This window comes from Astatotilapia calliptera, chromosome 7 (genome assembly GCF_964374335.1).
Source record: "Astatotilapia calliptera chromosome 7, fAstCal68.1, whole genome shotgun sequence".
In the NCBI taxonomy this organism is placed as follows: domain Eukaryota; kingdom Metazoa; phylum Chordata; class Actinopteri; order Cichliformes; family Cichlidae; genus Astatotilapia; species Astatotilapia calliptera.
Window position 1 is genome coordinate 48,901,518 of NC_137428.1, and position 16,980 is coordinate 48,918,497.

Here is a 16,980-nt window from a genome sequence, read left to right on the forward strand (position 1 = left end):
CTCCTGCTGTAGAATCTACGTTATTCATCCCCCTAAACGTTTCTTTCATGACTGACGTAAATCAGTTTAAAAGCTTGCCACAAACTCATTATAAGCCTTCAGCAGAGTCATTCAAATATACACCTTTCTTCTTACAACATAAAGTTCTAAGAATTCAGTGCGGAGGTGTTTCGTTCTTTGACAGTCTGCCACTACCAACTTATGAAACATTATCCAAATCGCCGGGGAGAAGCAAATATGCACGTCCATCAAACTTCTGTGTCGTTATGCTGTAATTTCACTTGGAACCCAAGCACAACTTACCCCTCAGAAAAGTGACAGTACAGGATCAAAATGGAAAATCTAGACACATACTCAGAAATGTATACCTGAAATTCCGCCTGATGCTTTATAGTGGGCACAGTGGTGAATCACTGCCCTTCTATTGTAACGTGACTTTGCACAACTTACATTCTGAATTTTCACTTTATTAAAAAAGCAAATACTCTTAGGGAGACGGTGCATGTCTGAGATCTGTATAGTTCAGACTCGATGTACAAATTCCATGCATTCGTTTGCCTTACTGCGTGGAGAACATTTTATATGCAGGTCATACAAGATTCATGATTTTGGACTGTTACTGCGGCTGAAACTATAGTGTATGGATGTGAGAACTGTCAGCAAAGCATACACATTTCATTCAGAGAAGATTAATCTATCAGCTTCTATAGACAGATTGATCTGTCTGTTATTTTGTTGGAAAATCAAACTAAATGAAGACTAAAGCACAAAGCACTATGGGGTAATTCTGCTAAATTGACCGCCTTTCAGCACGCCAGAATCTCATCAACCGTTATAAAGCCATTAATCTGTCATTCTTTCATATTTTGCGCGGCTTGAGCATCAGACCAGTGTTTGAAGCAGGTGGTAATGCCTGTAGCCTGTCAATCACGCATGCACGAGTCAAACTAGGTCTCTCTTCCTGCATACTGCAGCAGAGAGACCAAATACATACACTTTCATCTAATAACTTGCTCCAATAATGTTTGAAATACTGCAATAAACATGTGCTCTTTTCTCTTTCACAGGGAATGAAAGCTGGTGGTCAGCTTGAATTGATATCGGGTAAAATGTACAACACTTTATAAGCATAAGGGAGTTTCAATATGTTAACTTTTCTGGCTTGATGAGCATGTGGGAGAATTGGTCACCTATCACACGTTCATAAGAGCAAAGTATTACCTCTGTTCCGGTGTTGCGCGTCAGTTTCGGGGGCTCGTCGTTGACAGGTATGACAGTAACCGAGATGGTGAAAGGGAGGCTCCTGCGGTCAATGTCATAAGCAGAGAGCGAGAGTGTAAAATTGTCCTCGGTGCTCTCTGTGCTGTCGTGCATGTAGTAGACTTCTCCACGTCTCATCTGCAAGAGACCAAAAGGATGCCAGTTGTTATATAGATCTCATCATGATTCATGAGTGGCAGAACACATAATAAAAGGTTAGATGAACTTCAAAGGTGGGATTCAATTTTACAGTGTGATTGTGTCTCTTAGCATCTGTACACAGTGGAAACCAGGGAGCCGTAACTTCTCTATAAACCTGGTTAAATCTTTTAGGAGGAATTCAAGATCATGACCTGCACACAGCATTATTCAAAAGTCTTGAGCCATTCCTCAAAGTGATCTTGAACAATAGCTTTCTCAAGGTATTTCAAAGACCTTAGCTACTGGCTCCAAACTTTGAACCAAAAATGTATCACTCCATATAATCTATTGCCACTCATTGTCAGACCAGTACTTATAGCTGTGCATTGTCAGAGGAATGCTTTTTCTTCTTTTTTGTTTTTGTTTGTTAAGCCACTTAACACCTATCATTTAATTATAACAAAATGCAGCTAACTCAAGGTGACAGGTCAACATATGACAGACAACAAAGAACCATTCTTAAGGAAGAGACACAGAGAAAAGGACAAGGAATGCAAAATTAGACAAGTACTGGAGTAAAAATCAGTGGCAACAGATTTGATGGAGTGATGAATTCAAATTTTTGGTTCCAATTGCTGGTATTGCTTCAGCAATTATCTCAGTATTTTCCTGACTGAAGTTTGGTCCATTTACAGCATCCTGCCATGCGATTGCATTTGTCCCTAACCACCAGGAACCCTCATGTTAACTTTTATTGAATGGAAAAAAGTTAGCTTTCATCCTCCAGCTTCAATGTGTTTGCATTATGCTAACCATAGCTGCGTAGCTAGCCACCATGTGGCACATCATTATATCAGCTAGCCCAAATTCAGTAACCATACAAACGTCACTGCTGTTTTCTGTCTTCATTTATGTCAGAAGTGATAGCAGAGCTGTACGTTTAAATTTTTCAGAAATCCCTCAATAAGAACATGCTATATTATTTAATCTTAATTTTTGGGGGGAGACTTCCCGCAAACCACTAGAGGGAGCCCACGTACCACCAGTGGTGCGCATACCACAGTTTGAAAATGACTGCGATACAGAAAATGACAGAAAATGTCTGATTGGCAACAACTTCATTCTTCATCATGACAGTGATCCCAAACAGACTGGCAATGCAACAAATGATACCTGGAGAGAAAAACAGCAGTGTGGGATCATCTTTTTCAGAGAACAAAATTCAGAAACATCCAAAGAAGAGCTTTGAATGTCCTTCAAGAAATCTGGAGAACTATTCCTGACTACTGGTTAAATAAATTATAAGAAAGTTTGCTTGAGGGAGTTCAGATTGTGAATAATGGTAGTCATATCAAATACTGACTTTCAAGCTTACTGAAAACACTGTTTTTGCTTTGTATACTGCATTTCCATTTGTGTTTGCGCATTTCAACAAAATCGCTGCAGCTATTTCCCATTTTCGTAGAAAAATAAAACAAAATGAGGGTCGGCTCAAGAGTTTTGCGCAGGGCTGTAGTTTGAAACGTGGATGGATTCAACGTGTTCGTCACATATGAAGCACAATATGCTTATTCTTCACAGCAAGTGAGACAGTAAAACTACATCCACAATACTGTATTATTACAGTCAAGTGTAACGAAATCAAGGCACTGATAAGGGTAGTCCACCAAATTGAGCTTGGAACAATTTGCAACTGCACTTTGTTACAATGCTCTTTGTAACTTTTAAAAGCAGTCTACAAATAGGCTCTTTTGCTTTCTTGCCTGGAGTTACTGTAGATGAGAAGATAAATACTATTCTCTGGTCTGGGTCATAAATCAATTGGTTAAATATGCCAAATTTGCCAGGAGAAAGTTTCCCCAGCTCAGCATAAAGATCGGTCTTTTGCATTGATTAAATAAACAACTTACCGTATGTAAGCGGGCAGTAGAGTTGCTGGTAAGTGGAGTTTTTGATAGACTTTTTTTTAATGTGAAGCCAGACCCACTGTCTTCTAGATGTAACCTAATATTCATTGGACACATCTTTGCAAAGAAAGTGTTTCAAAGTATAGTTTCAAACATTTTCTTTAAAAGGATTATATTTTAAAAGGATGAGAAGAATATATTGTTTATAGCGCACCCTGTATTATTTTTGTTTTTCTCCAATCAGATAATATGATACCAGCTTTCAAAGTCGAGAAAAGGCTATAATCAGGATTTAAATGTCTGTCTGATAGCAGCTCAGGAGCAAGTGAGCTGACACCTTGAGAGAAACCAGATGTAGAAAAGAGTCAGTCATCCATTGTTAAGGGAACTACATAGAAAACAGCGGCTGTGGCTGGGCCGAACAAAGAGCTTTACCTTTCTGCATTCCTGTTTAAAATCTTTGCCGAATGGCTCGAATAATTTAACTTAAACATCCGTCTTCGCTGATACTTTTTGACACATTTACAGATTCAGAACACTTCTCTGCAAAGAGAACAATTAGATCTTTGTCTAGACAAAAGCCAGAAAGCCACAGAGATGAAGGGACCTGCTTCAGAGAGCAGCAATTGGCGAATGGATTCCATATGACGGGCATCCTTTTGGAATAACAACCTTCATCATCATTACTGATCAGGGAAAGTCGGAGAGAAAATCAGTCTGCTTGCTGGAACAATAAACAGTTGCTGGTAATTGGACACTTGGCCAACTCAGCAAGGCTGATGTGTATGGTTGTGTTTATTACTAGCTGCAGACTTTATGTTAGTCTAATTTTAGGCCGATGAAAAGTCTCTTGGTCTGGTTGGCTATTGAACTATGGAGTATAAATGGCAAAGGCATGCTTGCAGTGTTCAGAAAACATGCACTGTGTGAAAATATAAAGAAGACAATGCAGACTTTAATAGGTTACTGCAGACCTAATGGAGACCTGATGGAAAGCTGAAACCGATTAAAACAAAGACATATTGGAACAAAGTGTTTCATGTTACTGGATGTTCATATGACAGATTCTGTGCTTATGTCCCATCTGGACCACATGGCACATAAAGTAAATTGAAATTATTGTGGCAGGCGTTCCTGTGAATCTGTATGAGTCACAATTTTTTCTCAAAGTAGACTCTTCTGTGTAACCGTAGGCTTACATAACCTCAGTGCCCAAACTGATGTCTTCATTGCAGCACTACTACTAATAAGTCCAGTGTGCATTCCCAAGTGACATCTGGGGACTTTCCTACTTGAGCTTCAAATAATATTGAACTTAGCAGAAAAAAAACACAGCTTTCCCATGTGGCACCTTTGGGATGGGAAAAATTAAGCCAGTGTACAAAGTCCCCAAAAAAATGCAATTTGTCTAATGGCCACTTGAGGCTGGCTCCAAAAGCTAGTCAGTCCTTGTCGACTGTAAATTTCCTAATTTATGTAGGAATGTTTAAAGCGTAGTACAAAAGCAGATTTGGTCATTAGTGTGTAATAAAAGCACGCCTGCTTAGAGTGAAAGGTGACTGTCGCTGCGAGCTGTCTACTGATCATCACCTCGTCTAATTCAAGTCATTCAGCTGGACTTCTTGACTTTATGTTTTGGATTATTTTACAATTATCTAACGAATAACATGACCTGCTGTGTGGCTAATTGTGCTAACAGATGGCCGAAGAAAACGGCACTAGTTTTTTTCCCCTCTAAGCTGTTTTCATTTATTATTTTATTTATATATTATAATGTTTATATATATATTTAAAATATTTATTTTATATTTATTTTATAATAATTGCGGGTTGACTCAAAAAATATTCAAAATTAGGCTTGAACCTGAATTCCTATTTGGGATAACTAACTGGACTGGATTCTCTGAGTATAACATTTGAAGAAAAATTAAAGAAAAAGTACAAATATGTCAAAAAAAGTATCACGATTTTTTTCTCTCCCAGCGTTCATTGCAGCAGACTCATTGGAGCTGCACATTAGACTCTTAAAGACACAACATGAGTGAGTCTAGTAAAGTGTGGGAGAGCTTGTGTGCACTCACATATTATTATAGGAATTTAGCAAGCCAGTTTATTTTGGCTGCAGGCGCTCCAAAGGCATCGTCAGTTTTTCCACAATGCTTCAGCAAAGTAGAGCAGAGCAGTGGGTTAGATGTAGGAGCTATAAGATATATGTCTAACTAGCTCCACTCAACTATGCGGTCCATTCAGAATGCATGAGGTTTTTCCACCGGTAACTACTCATGCATTTTTCATATTTTCCTAAAGCTGGGGTGTCTGAACCACATGGAGTGAGACGAGCTAGCTGTGCTGCAGAAGCTCCCAGATTTTCCCTCCTCTCTCCATCTGGTGTAGCTACACAAATCCAAACAGCACCGAGTAGTAGCTGAGAAAAGTTCCAAAGTGACGCATTGTTGTGGTAATCCTCTTGAACAACTGCCCTTCCCTACTAGTGTGAGAAAGATGTTACACTGCCCATTGATGGCTTTTTTTTTCTTGTGAGAATATTTTTGGACCCAGTGTGACAAAAATATATGAATCTTTGTCCAAATGAAATTCAGGTTCCTTTTATGGACACAAGACACAAAGAAATCTGTTTAATCCTTACAATGTTATACTGAAAATCAAATGTTTTGGGCGACTTGGCACCACATGTGTTGCACATAAGCTAACCATTTGGTGCAAGCAGCCATTTGGTAAATAAAAAGTTTGCACTGCTTCTTCCTGCCAATTTGCAGGGCAACAACAAATGTCAGATTTTTAATAGAACTTCAAAACCCACTTTCCGAGTGGCTACAATAATGATTCTTCTTCCTACACGTGCTCGTTCCTCATGATGCTGGCAGGTTAGACATTTCTGGCAGGTAGTAACAGTTAATGGAAGTGTATCATTGGTGTACGCATGTACTGCAAATAATGAACGTCAAAAATGACATGCATAGAGCAGAAGAGCTCATTAACGATGTGCTTTGTCTGCTTACCTCTTCTAATGAAAAGTAAGAAAGCTCCTGTCCACTCAAGGAGCGGATATCCCCGTGTTTTGGTGGTTCATCCACAGAAATGTCAATGGTTGATGAGTTGTAGAAGGGGTCCAAGATGTTAATAATGTCTGCATTAATTACTCTGCTGAGGCCCTCCTTCACAGTAAAGTTGAGGGCTTGGACAGGGATTATCCGGGGCACGATGTTCACAAACATGCGCAGGTTCTCCACTGTGTTAAAACCATTACTGACATCCAGTGTGAAGACATCATGCCGCTGAAAGAGATAAATGTAGGAAATAATTTATTGATGTTCAGAGAAAAACCTTGTACCTTAAAACTGTCAGAAGCTGTGGTCGCCTTTCGTCTAGTTTTAGTTTCATTGTGAATATGAAAGGGAACGGGATTAAGAAGAAGTAATTGACTAGTTACAACTGAATATGTTTAGTGAAAGAAAGGAAAAAACAAAGCAAAACCTGGGTGGGTGCAGACACGTAGAGAATGTGTCCTTCATCAATATCTTCCTGAGTGAAAGAGTGGATGTAGTCGAGGACAGGTGAGGCCTCAGCGTCTGGACTGGTTGTCAGCTTGACCACATGACCGTGCTGAGGCGGTTCTTTGATTGTGAAGATCATTTCACTGGGCAAAATGTCAGCTTGCTCCACCTAACAAGTCAAAGGTATATCCTGTTAATTTAATATTCAAGATTTATATGTATCCTAAGTGTTTGGTAGCTTGACAATAATGCAGACTGTACATAGCGAGCATTGGAAGAACCCTGTACATTTGTAGCATTGCATGTGTAAGAAAAAATGTTGAAATCTTTTGCTGTTTCTAACTCTTTTGAAGTATGGTTTAGATATACTTTGTTCTGGGCAAAATGTAAAAAATATTGCACAACCTCAAGAGTTAGCAAAACCAAGAAATTAGCTACTTGTCTAAAATTCTGGAAAATCTAGATTGGAAGTGGCAGCACTGAAAAACTGCAGCTATTTTGTTGTTCCCCTGTTTGAACATCCACAATTGCGTACACAAATATACAGTACAGTTGTTCTCTGTAGCATTAAAACAGTTTAGTTGTATTTTTAGTTCACAATATATAATTAATAGCCCTGCTATAGTGTCTAATATAGACTTAAGACACATTGTTAGACAGCATTGTGAACAGAAACTTCAATAGACATTTGTGGCATTTGACAACAGTTAGAGCCGTGCTGCAGATTTACGCGCAGGCAGATTTATGGTCATCTCGCTTTGAGAAGTTTTAATCTCGAGCCTGCGCGGAGCCTTGGAGTCTGTAGCATGCTCACTTACGGCAATATTTCAAAAGATCATACCGCTTTTCATTTCATTGTACAGACACACACATTGGAAAAACTCCCAGAAATAAAGTCAATATTTTACCTCTTGTAAAGGCCATTCTGTCAAGGCTTTGTTCCATACATATTTCAGTACTGTGTATACTGTGCAGTCAGCACTGTATATTTAATATGCATCTCATACTGTAAAACCAGTGTATGTTCAGATTTATTATTTAGACCTTAGTCAAGGTCTTACATATAGCTTGCAATGAATGGATCAGCATTTTAAACTGCATTAATTGCTTCCATGATGAACTGCATGCAGGCTCATCTTATAAATTACAGTGGGATTCAGGAAGCTCCTCGGGGGATACTTAGTGCTCTGTTTTCTGCACTTAATAGAGTGCAATTTAGTACATAAACCAAATTAAAAGCAGCGACTGTAAAGTCATATTTAGCCCTGCTTTCATGTGGTTATAATATAGATTAAAAGCAGGGTCTGCTTGGTGACTCATGGGAAAGATCGTTTTCACAAAGAGAAAATATGTTTCTAAAGACGATATTTCTGTCATATGAAGATCATATCTACTACATAGTCTTTCTTATTTAATAAAAGCAAATATGTGCTGCACAACTTGAATGTCAGCAAAGCAAACTGTTGACTGTAGCTCTCTTAATACAAAAAAGTATTGTAATTACAGAATCAGTAAACAGTACCTTGAGATGATCATTGCTGATTACGGTGTGCTCTCCTTCGTAAGAAATGATGACCGCATTGACGACCACCTCAGGCTCAGACAAGTAACCTTGCTTAAATATTTTAATCCTGAACGTGCCCTCTTCGGAAAGTCCATTTGCCTGCACAGTGAAGCTGAAGGAGTCCTTGGACCTCAGACTCTCATAATTGTGCTCATATGAGACTACACCCTTTTTCAGGTCTTCCTCTGTGAAAACTGATGCCTCAATCCCACTCACAATAATTCTGCCATCCTTGGGTGGGGATGTAATCTGAAACGTAATCTCACTGTCATGTCTGATGTCCATGTTGGATTCTGCACTCAGCAGGGCGGTAGTAAGGGTTTTGGTGCTTCCGTGATCGATGACGATGATTGTGTTGTTCACCACTCGCAGGTAGGGTTCACCTGCCTGGATCTCAAGCACCGCAGTGGTCTTGTGGAAGCCATCTGACACCTGGAGTGAAAAGCGCTCCCGATCTGCTCCGTGGTGAATGAATAAGACTTTCTTATCTTTCAGGTCGGCTTGTGTAAAGCGGAAAAGGGGTTGTGATGGCTGTGATGTTGAGACAATATTGCCCGAAAGGATTCCCTCACGAGCGTAGACGATTTGACTGTCATTGAAACCCGAGTCATTGTCCTTGAACTGAATGACATCTGTTGTTAGCAGGCGCTGACTGTTACGGACCACATTGAAGACTTTATCCACTGTCCTCACAGGAGTATGCTCATTTTTGGGATGGATTGATATTCTGAAAACATCGCTCACAGTTCTCTCTGCATTTTCTTCATTTGCCAAAAAATGGAACTCATCACTGCTTGTCTTGGAGCCATCGTGCTTGTAAACGAGCCTTCCAAACTCAATATCTTCATTACTAAAAACTCTTATCGCCCCCTCAAATCTAGCAACTCCAGGTGGGGAATCCCTTATTAGCCGCCCATGCTTTGGCTCTTGAGTCACCCGATACAGGAAATTAACAGAACTTGAAGACTCCAGCCAAAGGTAGTTTTTGTTAAGACCATGCTCACTGCCCTCCAACACAACCAACTTCTTATTAGTCAAAACAGGGGCATCAGCGCTGGCAATGATATTGATCGGAAAGGTGTACAGAGGAGAGTGCTGATCCTCAGCAAAGACTTTGAACTGGAACTGATCTGTAGTATCCACAGCTCTTCGCACTCGGGCCCTGTAGCTAACGGCATTGTCTAAAATGTCTTTTTGGGTGAACATGTCACCCTCACCCAGCTCTCTGTCTGACAACAGGAGGCTTCCCAGTGTTGGGGGTGTAATGAGGATGTATTTAATTGTCCTGGGGTCTGGGGTTTTGTCAATGAATTCAGCTTGAAGGTCTGTGATTGTTTGCTCTTCACCAGCCTCCATTTCCAGTGGTACCAGCTGAGAAACCTTCACTTGAGCAGGGGCAATCATGACTGCAAAAGTATTGTTCCAGAGGGAGAACCGCCCCAGATGAGCGCTGAATTGGATCTGCTCCAACACAGTATTTTCCTGGTCACTTGAGTCTGTGCTGACATACCTAAGGCGCTTCTGATCTAAATCAGACTGATGAAAAGTTGTGACTTGTTTGTACACTCCGTCATTTGTCAGAATCTGCAGTTCTCCAAACACTAGAGGTTGTGTGATGTTATACACAATATCGCCAATACAAGGATGAGCGAGAGCAGCCAACTTGTGATTGTCTATGGATGCATTGCTTCCTTGTGACAAAAGAAGGCCAGAGTTAGTGACCATAGTTAAATCCGGTTGTATCACGGACAACTTAAAAGTAGTGAAAAGGCTTGATCCTTCAAAAGGCACGTCTAGGGTCATCATACCAGTACTACCACCTCTGTGTACAAAATAAATATTTCCATCTTCCAGGTCCTTACAAGCGAACTCTGAGATGCTTACTCCTGGTTTCTCTCTGTCTTCTAAGTAACCAAAATCCTTGGGAGGCTCTGAAGTAACAGTTATAATTAAGTCATCACAATTCAAGTCGAAATCCAACAACCTCATGATGCTGGTATTCAAATGAGTGCGGCCATTTTCAGCGATGGAGATTTCATTTATATCAAGTTGTGGTGTATCCTTAACTGGAAGAATTTCAATTGGGAGGACATAATTGTGAGGAGTTTTTAAACATTCTGGAAGGTAGAAATCACTTTGAGCAACCACCTGTAAATAGATTTGATCTGCAAGCCTTTCATTTCCATCATGCATATACTTGATTCTCTTATTGACAATATCAAGAAGAGTAAACTTTTGAATGTGTTGTCTGTTAATGTTTATATCGACTAAGCCATATGAGGGAAGACTCTCGAGAGTAAAGGTAATCTGCGACTGTTGCATGTTTGCAGCACTGAGGTCAAATGTAGGGTTTAAGTTGTTGATATCAAGAAAAACCTCTCCACCTTCTGGCACTTGTAATGGGGTGACATCTAGAAGCTTGGTCACATTTCTAAATAACTCTGTCGTGTTTTCTGTTGGGTAGCAGTGCTGTTGTTGATTAAAGTCAATGTAAACATGTGGGGTACTGATTGTAGGGGAAGTTGAGGTTAATTCCCCGTCATAATTTGAGTAGTCATAGTCCTCTCCTTCACATTTAACATGAATATCTTTGGTCACCAGAGCATCCTGCAGGTTTCTGTCTTTCTGATTCACTTTAATTTCTCCCAAGCATCCAATGAAGGATTCGTCTGTCAAATCTTCCTGATAGATGCGACCTAATGAACCATTGCCATGGAAGAATTCCTTCCTTTTTGCCTGGATGCCCCCTAAATACAGGCTTCCGACCAAATCCAGTTTTTGTGATGGGTCAAGGGAAAGGGAGGAAGACTGGCTGTCTACATTAAGAACAAAAGAATCCTGACTGATCTCGATCTTAACTCTGTGCCACTGATCGTCATCCAGCCGCACTTGCATATTCTTCAGGGCCTCCATACCACTACCGAGGTCCAGTAAACCTTTGAGATAGCCTTTCACAACACCAACAGCAATGAAGTCCGAATCTTGGCCAGGATGGAAAACAAGTAAGGCATCTTCAATGGTGGTTTTCATTAGAAATTCCAAGGCCCTTCGAGAACCACTACCTCCACTCCAGGTGGAGAAGGATATAAAAGAATCAGGGGTGCTGAAACTGGTGGTCTCGCCATCTCCAGCCTCAAACTCATTGCTGCAGGCTTCCTTTGTGTCTTGGCATCGTTTAAATGTTGAAGTGAGAATATCAAATTGATGGGATTGAAATTTGACTTCAGTCATACAGCCACGAAAAGGAGTAATGGCATTGCTAAGGTACGAAGTATGCAGGTCTTCAGTTCCTCCAAGCCAAATGCCCTGGTCAATATTGAGCTGCCCCCCGTCATTGCTCACAGGAACATATGTTGAAAAGACATCATTAATTGTCATGGTAAGCCTGCCTTCTTTCAGTGTCAGTGAGACTTTGTGGTCCAGAAGATTGTTCAGGTATGCTCCTTCAGATGAGGACAGCGTGACCTCACCAGCCCCCATGTTCATCCGAGCCTACGTGGAAACAAACATCATTTATTTCATTTGAAAAATTACATTGCATTGCATCTTTTGTATATTGTGGAACACTGGGTATTTCTTTGTGTTCATTTAATTGGAGCTGCTATTATATGAATTTATCTCTGCACTCTTATCTGGACATGATACTTAACATTAATGACTTACTTCACTATGGTTTAACTAAAAAAGGTTATAAAAAACAACCCTATATACTGTGCAAAGGTTTTCAGTCACCCCTCGTTTTTGGTCTTGAGCAATCATTTTGTAGACTTTCTTTTTTGGCTGCTTTTTTTGGGTCATTTTCAGTCTAGTCCTTGTACCTGACCACTTTCAAAATAATGCTTTTTTATTATTTGTTTCTTGAGCTACTTAACACTAACCTATAACTCATTAAAGCATTAAAAAAAGCATCTAACTTAAGGAATGAGCCAGTACTGTGGCTACACAAAATACAAAAAATCCAGCAATGATCCTACACAGGACTTCAGAAATGCATCTAGTCCATCTACTGTTTGCTGAGGCATCATCAGAAATGGTCTTACTGGAATGTTGGGTGTCCTTAAGGAAAGGAAATGAGGAGAAAAGGTTGAGCTATGCCAAATCACACAAGAAATGGTTTGAAAATCAGTGGGAACAGTTCTTATGGAGGGATGAATCCAAATTTGTACATTTTGGTTTAAATCATCAGCATGGAGAGAGTCATGGCTTGGGGGCTGCATTTCAGTCAGCGGTGTTCGGGATCTTGTCAAAATTGAGGAAATTAAGGAAGAAGAAAAGTACAGTCAGATTTGGCAGTTTACACCATGCAGTGACATCTTAAAGCTGTCTGTTTGGCAATGGCTTCGTTTTTCACCATGACTATGATACTGCCAATTCACTAAAAGAATACCAGAACGGAAAAACACACAATGTGACACCGTCAGTCATGTATTGGCCTCCCCAAAGCCCAGACCTCAACGTTCTTTAAGCAGTGTGGGATCATCTTGTCAGAGTGAAAAGCAGTTTTTTTCCTTATATATTGTATTTTCATGTATGTTTGTATTTTCTGGGTTCAATAAGACACTCCACCAATTTCCCATTTTCCAAGAAATATAAAGAAATCAGTGGTTGCCTCAAACGTTTTGTCATAAATGAACTGTGGTCATTATCATTGCCAGATCCTGTCAGTTACAATTGATTGCAGGTTAATTATTTGGCTAATGAAAGACAAATTAAATTTTTTTTACAATATAGAACATTCAAGCAGTGTATGACAAAACCAAAGCAAATGACAAAGAAGTCATAATTAATAAGTAATTAACTCATTTAGAAAATGAATTAATTCCCAGAAGTTTCACTAATAAAATCAGAGATCTGAATGTTCTTTAAAAAAAATGTTGAACTACATGATTCTTTAACATCCCTCACAGAAAAGGCAATTTCATTTTTGTGGCGCCTCGACTCTATTTGTTCAATGTATCTGATATCCCTGAAAAACGTCGACTAGTAATATTTCCTTTTATTACAAATAACCTTTGATTTCTCCTCACTGAAAATGAAGCAATATTGTCCCTTCTGGGAAAAGTCTGTATGTCTCGGTCGCACCGTAACTGATGAGAGTTTTACTGCTTTAATTTATTATTTATTTATTATAGACATAAACAGTTTTCATTTAAGTGAGAGAACTAGAGAAGACAAAACCCCCCAAAAGAATATAATCAATCCACCTGTTTTAGAGGGACTCACGATGAAGTAATCGTAGCTTATTGAATTGAAACAGAGTTCACGACTACTTTAAAGGTCACGTAGTTCATAACCCATTCATAACACATTCTGTTTCTTCTAGTAATTTCACTCGTGATCTCTTTGGGATTTTAATGTGTGACAAATTAAGCAAATTACCCTGATTAAATGACTATTTTGAGGTCATTTCTCCATGTAAATCACTTTAGCTGTTTATTATTTCACTATAACAAAACACTCTGAAACAGGACTCTCTGTACTATGCATAGGTGACTTTGACAATAACATATTTCGCACTGTAGCTGAAGTTGAAGTGTGGAACTACACTTCTCTACAAATACAATAAGTTATGCTGATTTCAAGGTGTTTTTGTTCTTTCTGAGTCCTTAGACTTGATTTTCCCGTAGAGCTGCAAATAGAAATGCAGTTGTCTGTTTTAGCCTCTTCTTTTGAACAACTGCTCTGTTTTTGAATTGGTTATCCAATGGGTGCCAACACTGCTTTGTTTAAAAAGAGTTTTAAGGGCTCAGATTATTGCCATTTCTAAATCCGCACCTGTATTTTCCCATTTTGGAGCTCAAGGAACAGGTAGTCCTCGTTCCCAGCAGCCAGGAGTAGCAGCCCACTTCGTCGACTTGTCTTGAACTTTAGTGACAACTGGAAGGTGGAGACATCTTGGAAGGCGTTTAAATGACAGAAGCTGTCCCCAAAGTAGGATTCTGTGAAGAGTGAATGTAGGTTATCTGAAAGTATAATATATGGATCATGTTATCCTATACATCAAAGACATTTCTGTTTTTATACCCCGGATACATACACGGACACTTATTTTCTTTCACTTTGCACCATATGTCTTGTTTGTCATTTCTCTAGGAAAAGGCACCAAAACTTTTGTAGCTAAACATAAAATAGCCTCATTTGCATGATCATTTGCATTGTCTGCACTGTGGAAGCATAACATGGCCTACTACAGTGGCCCACACAAAAAGACACCTGCACAGGATGACACATTATCAACTCATCCTACAGCTGTTGACTGGCAACTCCCTGAATTCTGATGTGGAAGTTTGGCGAAACCAATTAGAGGAGCATTTTTTAATACAGTCTCATTTTACAGTGCAACGTTCTCAGGCACTGATTTCTATATTATCAGGTGTCCTCCAGCTGCTCCTGGCTGAAGAGGAGCTCCTGTGGCCTCAAAGGGATTCTCTCACTGAGACATCAGTCATTACCCCTGCGGAGATTTTTCCGGGCACATAGAGTCATGGGGAGCAGGATTTCCCAGGCTTGAGCTGTCTCATTTTCAATGATATGCTAATTCAGCCACCTGCCCCGGACTGTGCTCTCTCGAGCCCTTGACAAAATGTAAACCGGGGAGGAAGTCAATTATTTTCCAGTGCACATGCTCTGAAATTAAACTGGACCACCTCCAACAACCCGTTTCCTCAGCCATGGGTTTTCCATGGCTTTAGCCAAGAGATATAGAATTAGTCGCCCACTTGCCATCACGAGGGTGATAGTCCAAGACACAGAAGCTCACAGTGAAGAAAGCAATGTTCTGATCGGCCAGTGCTAATGCTTTGGAATATTTGGAATAGTCCAGCAGCGAGATAGAGACAGTGTTGTGTCAAAGTTCATAAATTCCTGGGAGATCATGAGGGACAAAATGTTCCCTCAAAATCAGCAGCAGCATCAACTAACCTAGCAGGCTTCATGCGATAGGGCATTAAGGAGAGGAGAAGAAAATATGACAGGCTCGAGAATTCACATTCATAACTATAAATGGAAAAAAGTACTTTCTCAGGGCTGAAACAAATGAGTGTGTGTGTGTCTGTAAAGGACAGCCTATGTCTGGGTTGCGTCTACATTAATGTCATGCTGCCAACTTCAAAACACTGAAGGCTAACTTTGTCCTTTTGTCTCTCATCCTGTAAGTGAGCCTTTCCATTGCGGATCTGCAACAAACATTGAAAATGTAAACAAAGACAATCATTTTGATGTCAGCAAGAACGAAAGCAAAGCTTTTATCGTCACGCCCACGGTTCTGCGTTTTAACTAAGAGGCATTTAGTTTTGGGTCCAGGGCTGCTCTGTCATGAACAAAGTCAGTGATGAATGGTCTAAGCACAAGGCCAAGCACACAGAGAGACTTTTTGCAGTCACAGAAACGCCACGGATATCACACGTGGATTTGACATTATCACATGTTAAACTTTGTAATACATACTGTGTGAATAACAACAAAGAAAAGTGAAAGAAATCACAATGACAATGAAACCAGCCCTGACAACTCAACAAGGAAATGTTACAGAACATGGAAATGTCATTTGTACAAGAGAGTTGGACGAAATTGTTGTAGTTACACATCATTCATTTGCAAAATGTCACTTTTTGGAGTCTATTGTCGTTAGCTGTTACTGACTGCGCCAGAGGCTATTATAGTACAGTTCAGAGAGTTTTTGGTAAAGCTAAGGTATTCTAAATGAAATACTAGTGCTAATTGCATAGGACCCTCTAGGCTGAAACTGAAAAATGGGGGAACAGAATCTTTTCTTACAGGCAATTGCATTAACAAAGAAAATCGCAATGAGCTCCATGGTTCTTAAACCCGAGCTTTTGTTGGATTGTTCACTGAGCATGGGGATAAAAAGCTGAAGGAGAGAGCGATGCCAAGACAATTCTGCCTGGGGATTTTCTGGTTCAAATTCAGCTTGCTGCTGTTGCCTTCAGGAAAAAGGAGCACATTTTCTAATGATACACACAAAAGCTTTACTCTCTGCAGTGTACCTGGACCTGGAATTCATTAGTTCTCCATCTAAGCTGTGTAAAGCTCTGTGTAGAATAGGCTTCACGTAGGAAAAGCACATTTTCAACATGCTATCTGTATAAATGTCTCGCTCTGTGGCACTTCTTTTGTCTCTGCACCCTTGGTGAAACCTGTTCAGTGTTAACAGTTCCTAATATGTTTGCAAAGAGATACCTCCAGGATGACAGAAAATGAATTGTACATCACACAAACCTCCTCTCTTCTCTTTTCCTGCAGTGTAAGACTAAGCCACAGTCTCCATCTTCCAGGCACTCAGTGCTGGATGTAGATGGGAACTAGCTGAGGGGATTTTGCTGACAAGGCATCATCATACAGAAAGGAACATCATTGCTCCCAAAGGATGTAAGCTGGAGCTGTGGCTCTTCTGCCACACTTGGTGTCAGTCTGTGTGTTGAAGTTTAACCACCCAAGAGCACAGTCTCTGATAAGCTTCAACTACCACACCTCCCCCTTAACACCACTTTAACACAAACCATTCTGTGTCAAGCAGAATCCTGGTCTCAGGCCAATGCAGATGGCTATAATTTGATGACTGACTGCTCTTGTA

General features: G+C 40.0%; 1 protein-coding gene across 1 annotated transcript in view; it reads right to left on the reverse strand.

Annotated features, from left to right (window-relative positions):
* Positions 1-14,320, reverse strand: part of cspg4 (chondroitin sulfate proteoglycan 4) — a 28,963-nt gene extending 14,643 nt beyond the window's left edge. Inside the window, exons 1-5 of the mRNA XM_026175228.2 lie at positions 14,163-14,320; positions 8,346-11,879; positions 6,804-6,992; positions 6,329-6,604; positions 1,222-1,398 (exon numbers count right to left, since the gene is read on the reverse strand). Of these exons, the coding sequence (XP_026031013.2) occupies positions 1,222-1,398; positions 6,329-6,604; positions 6,804-6,992; positions 8,346-11,873 (4,170 nt within the window). The 5' untranslated portion in view covers positions 11,874-11,879; positions 14,163-14,320. The remainder of the gene's footprint in view (positions 1-1,221; positions 1,399-6,328; positions 6,605-6,803; positions 6,993-8,345; positions 11,880-14,162) is intronic.
* Positions 14,321-16,980: the final 2,660 nt, after the last annotated feature.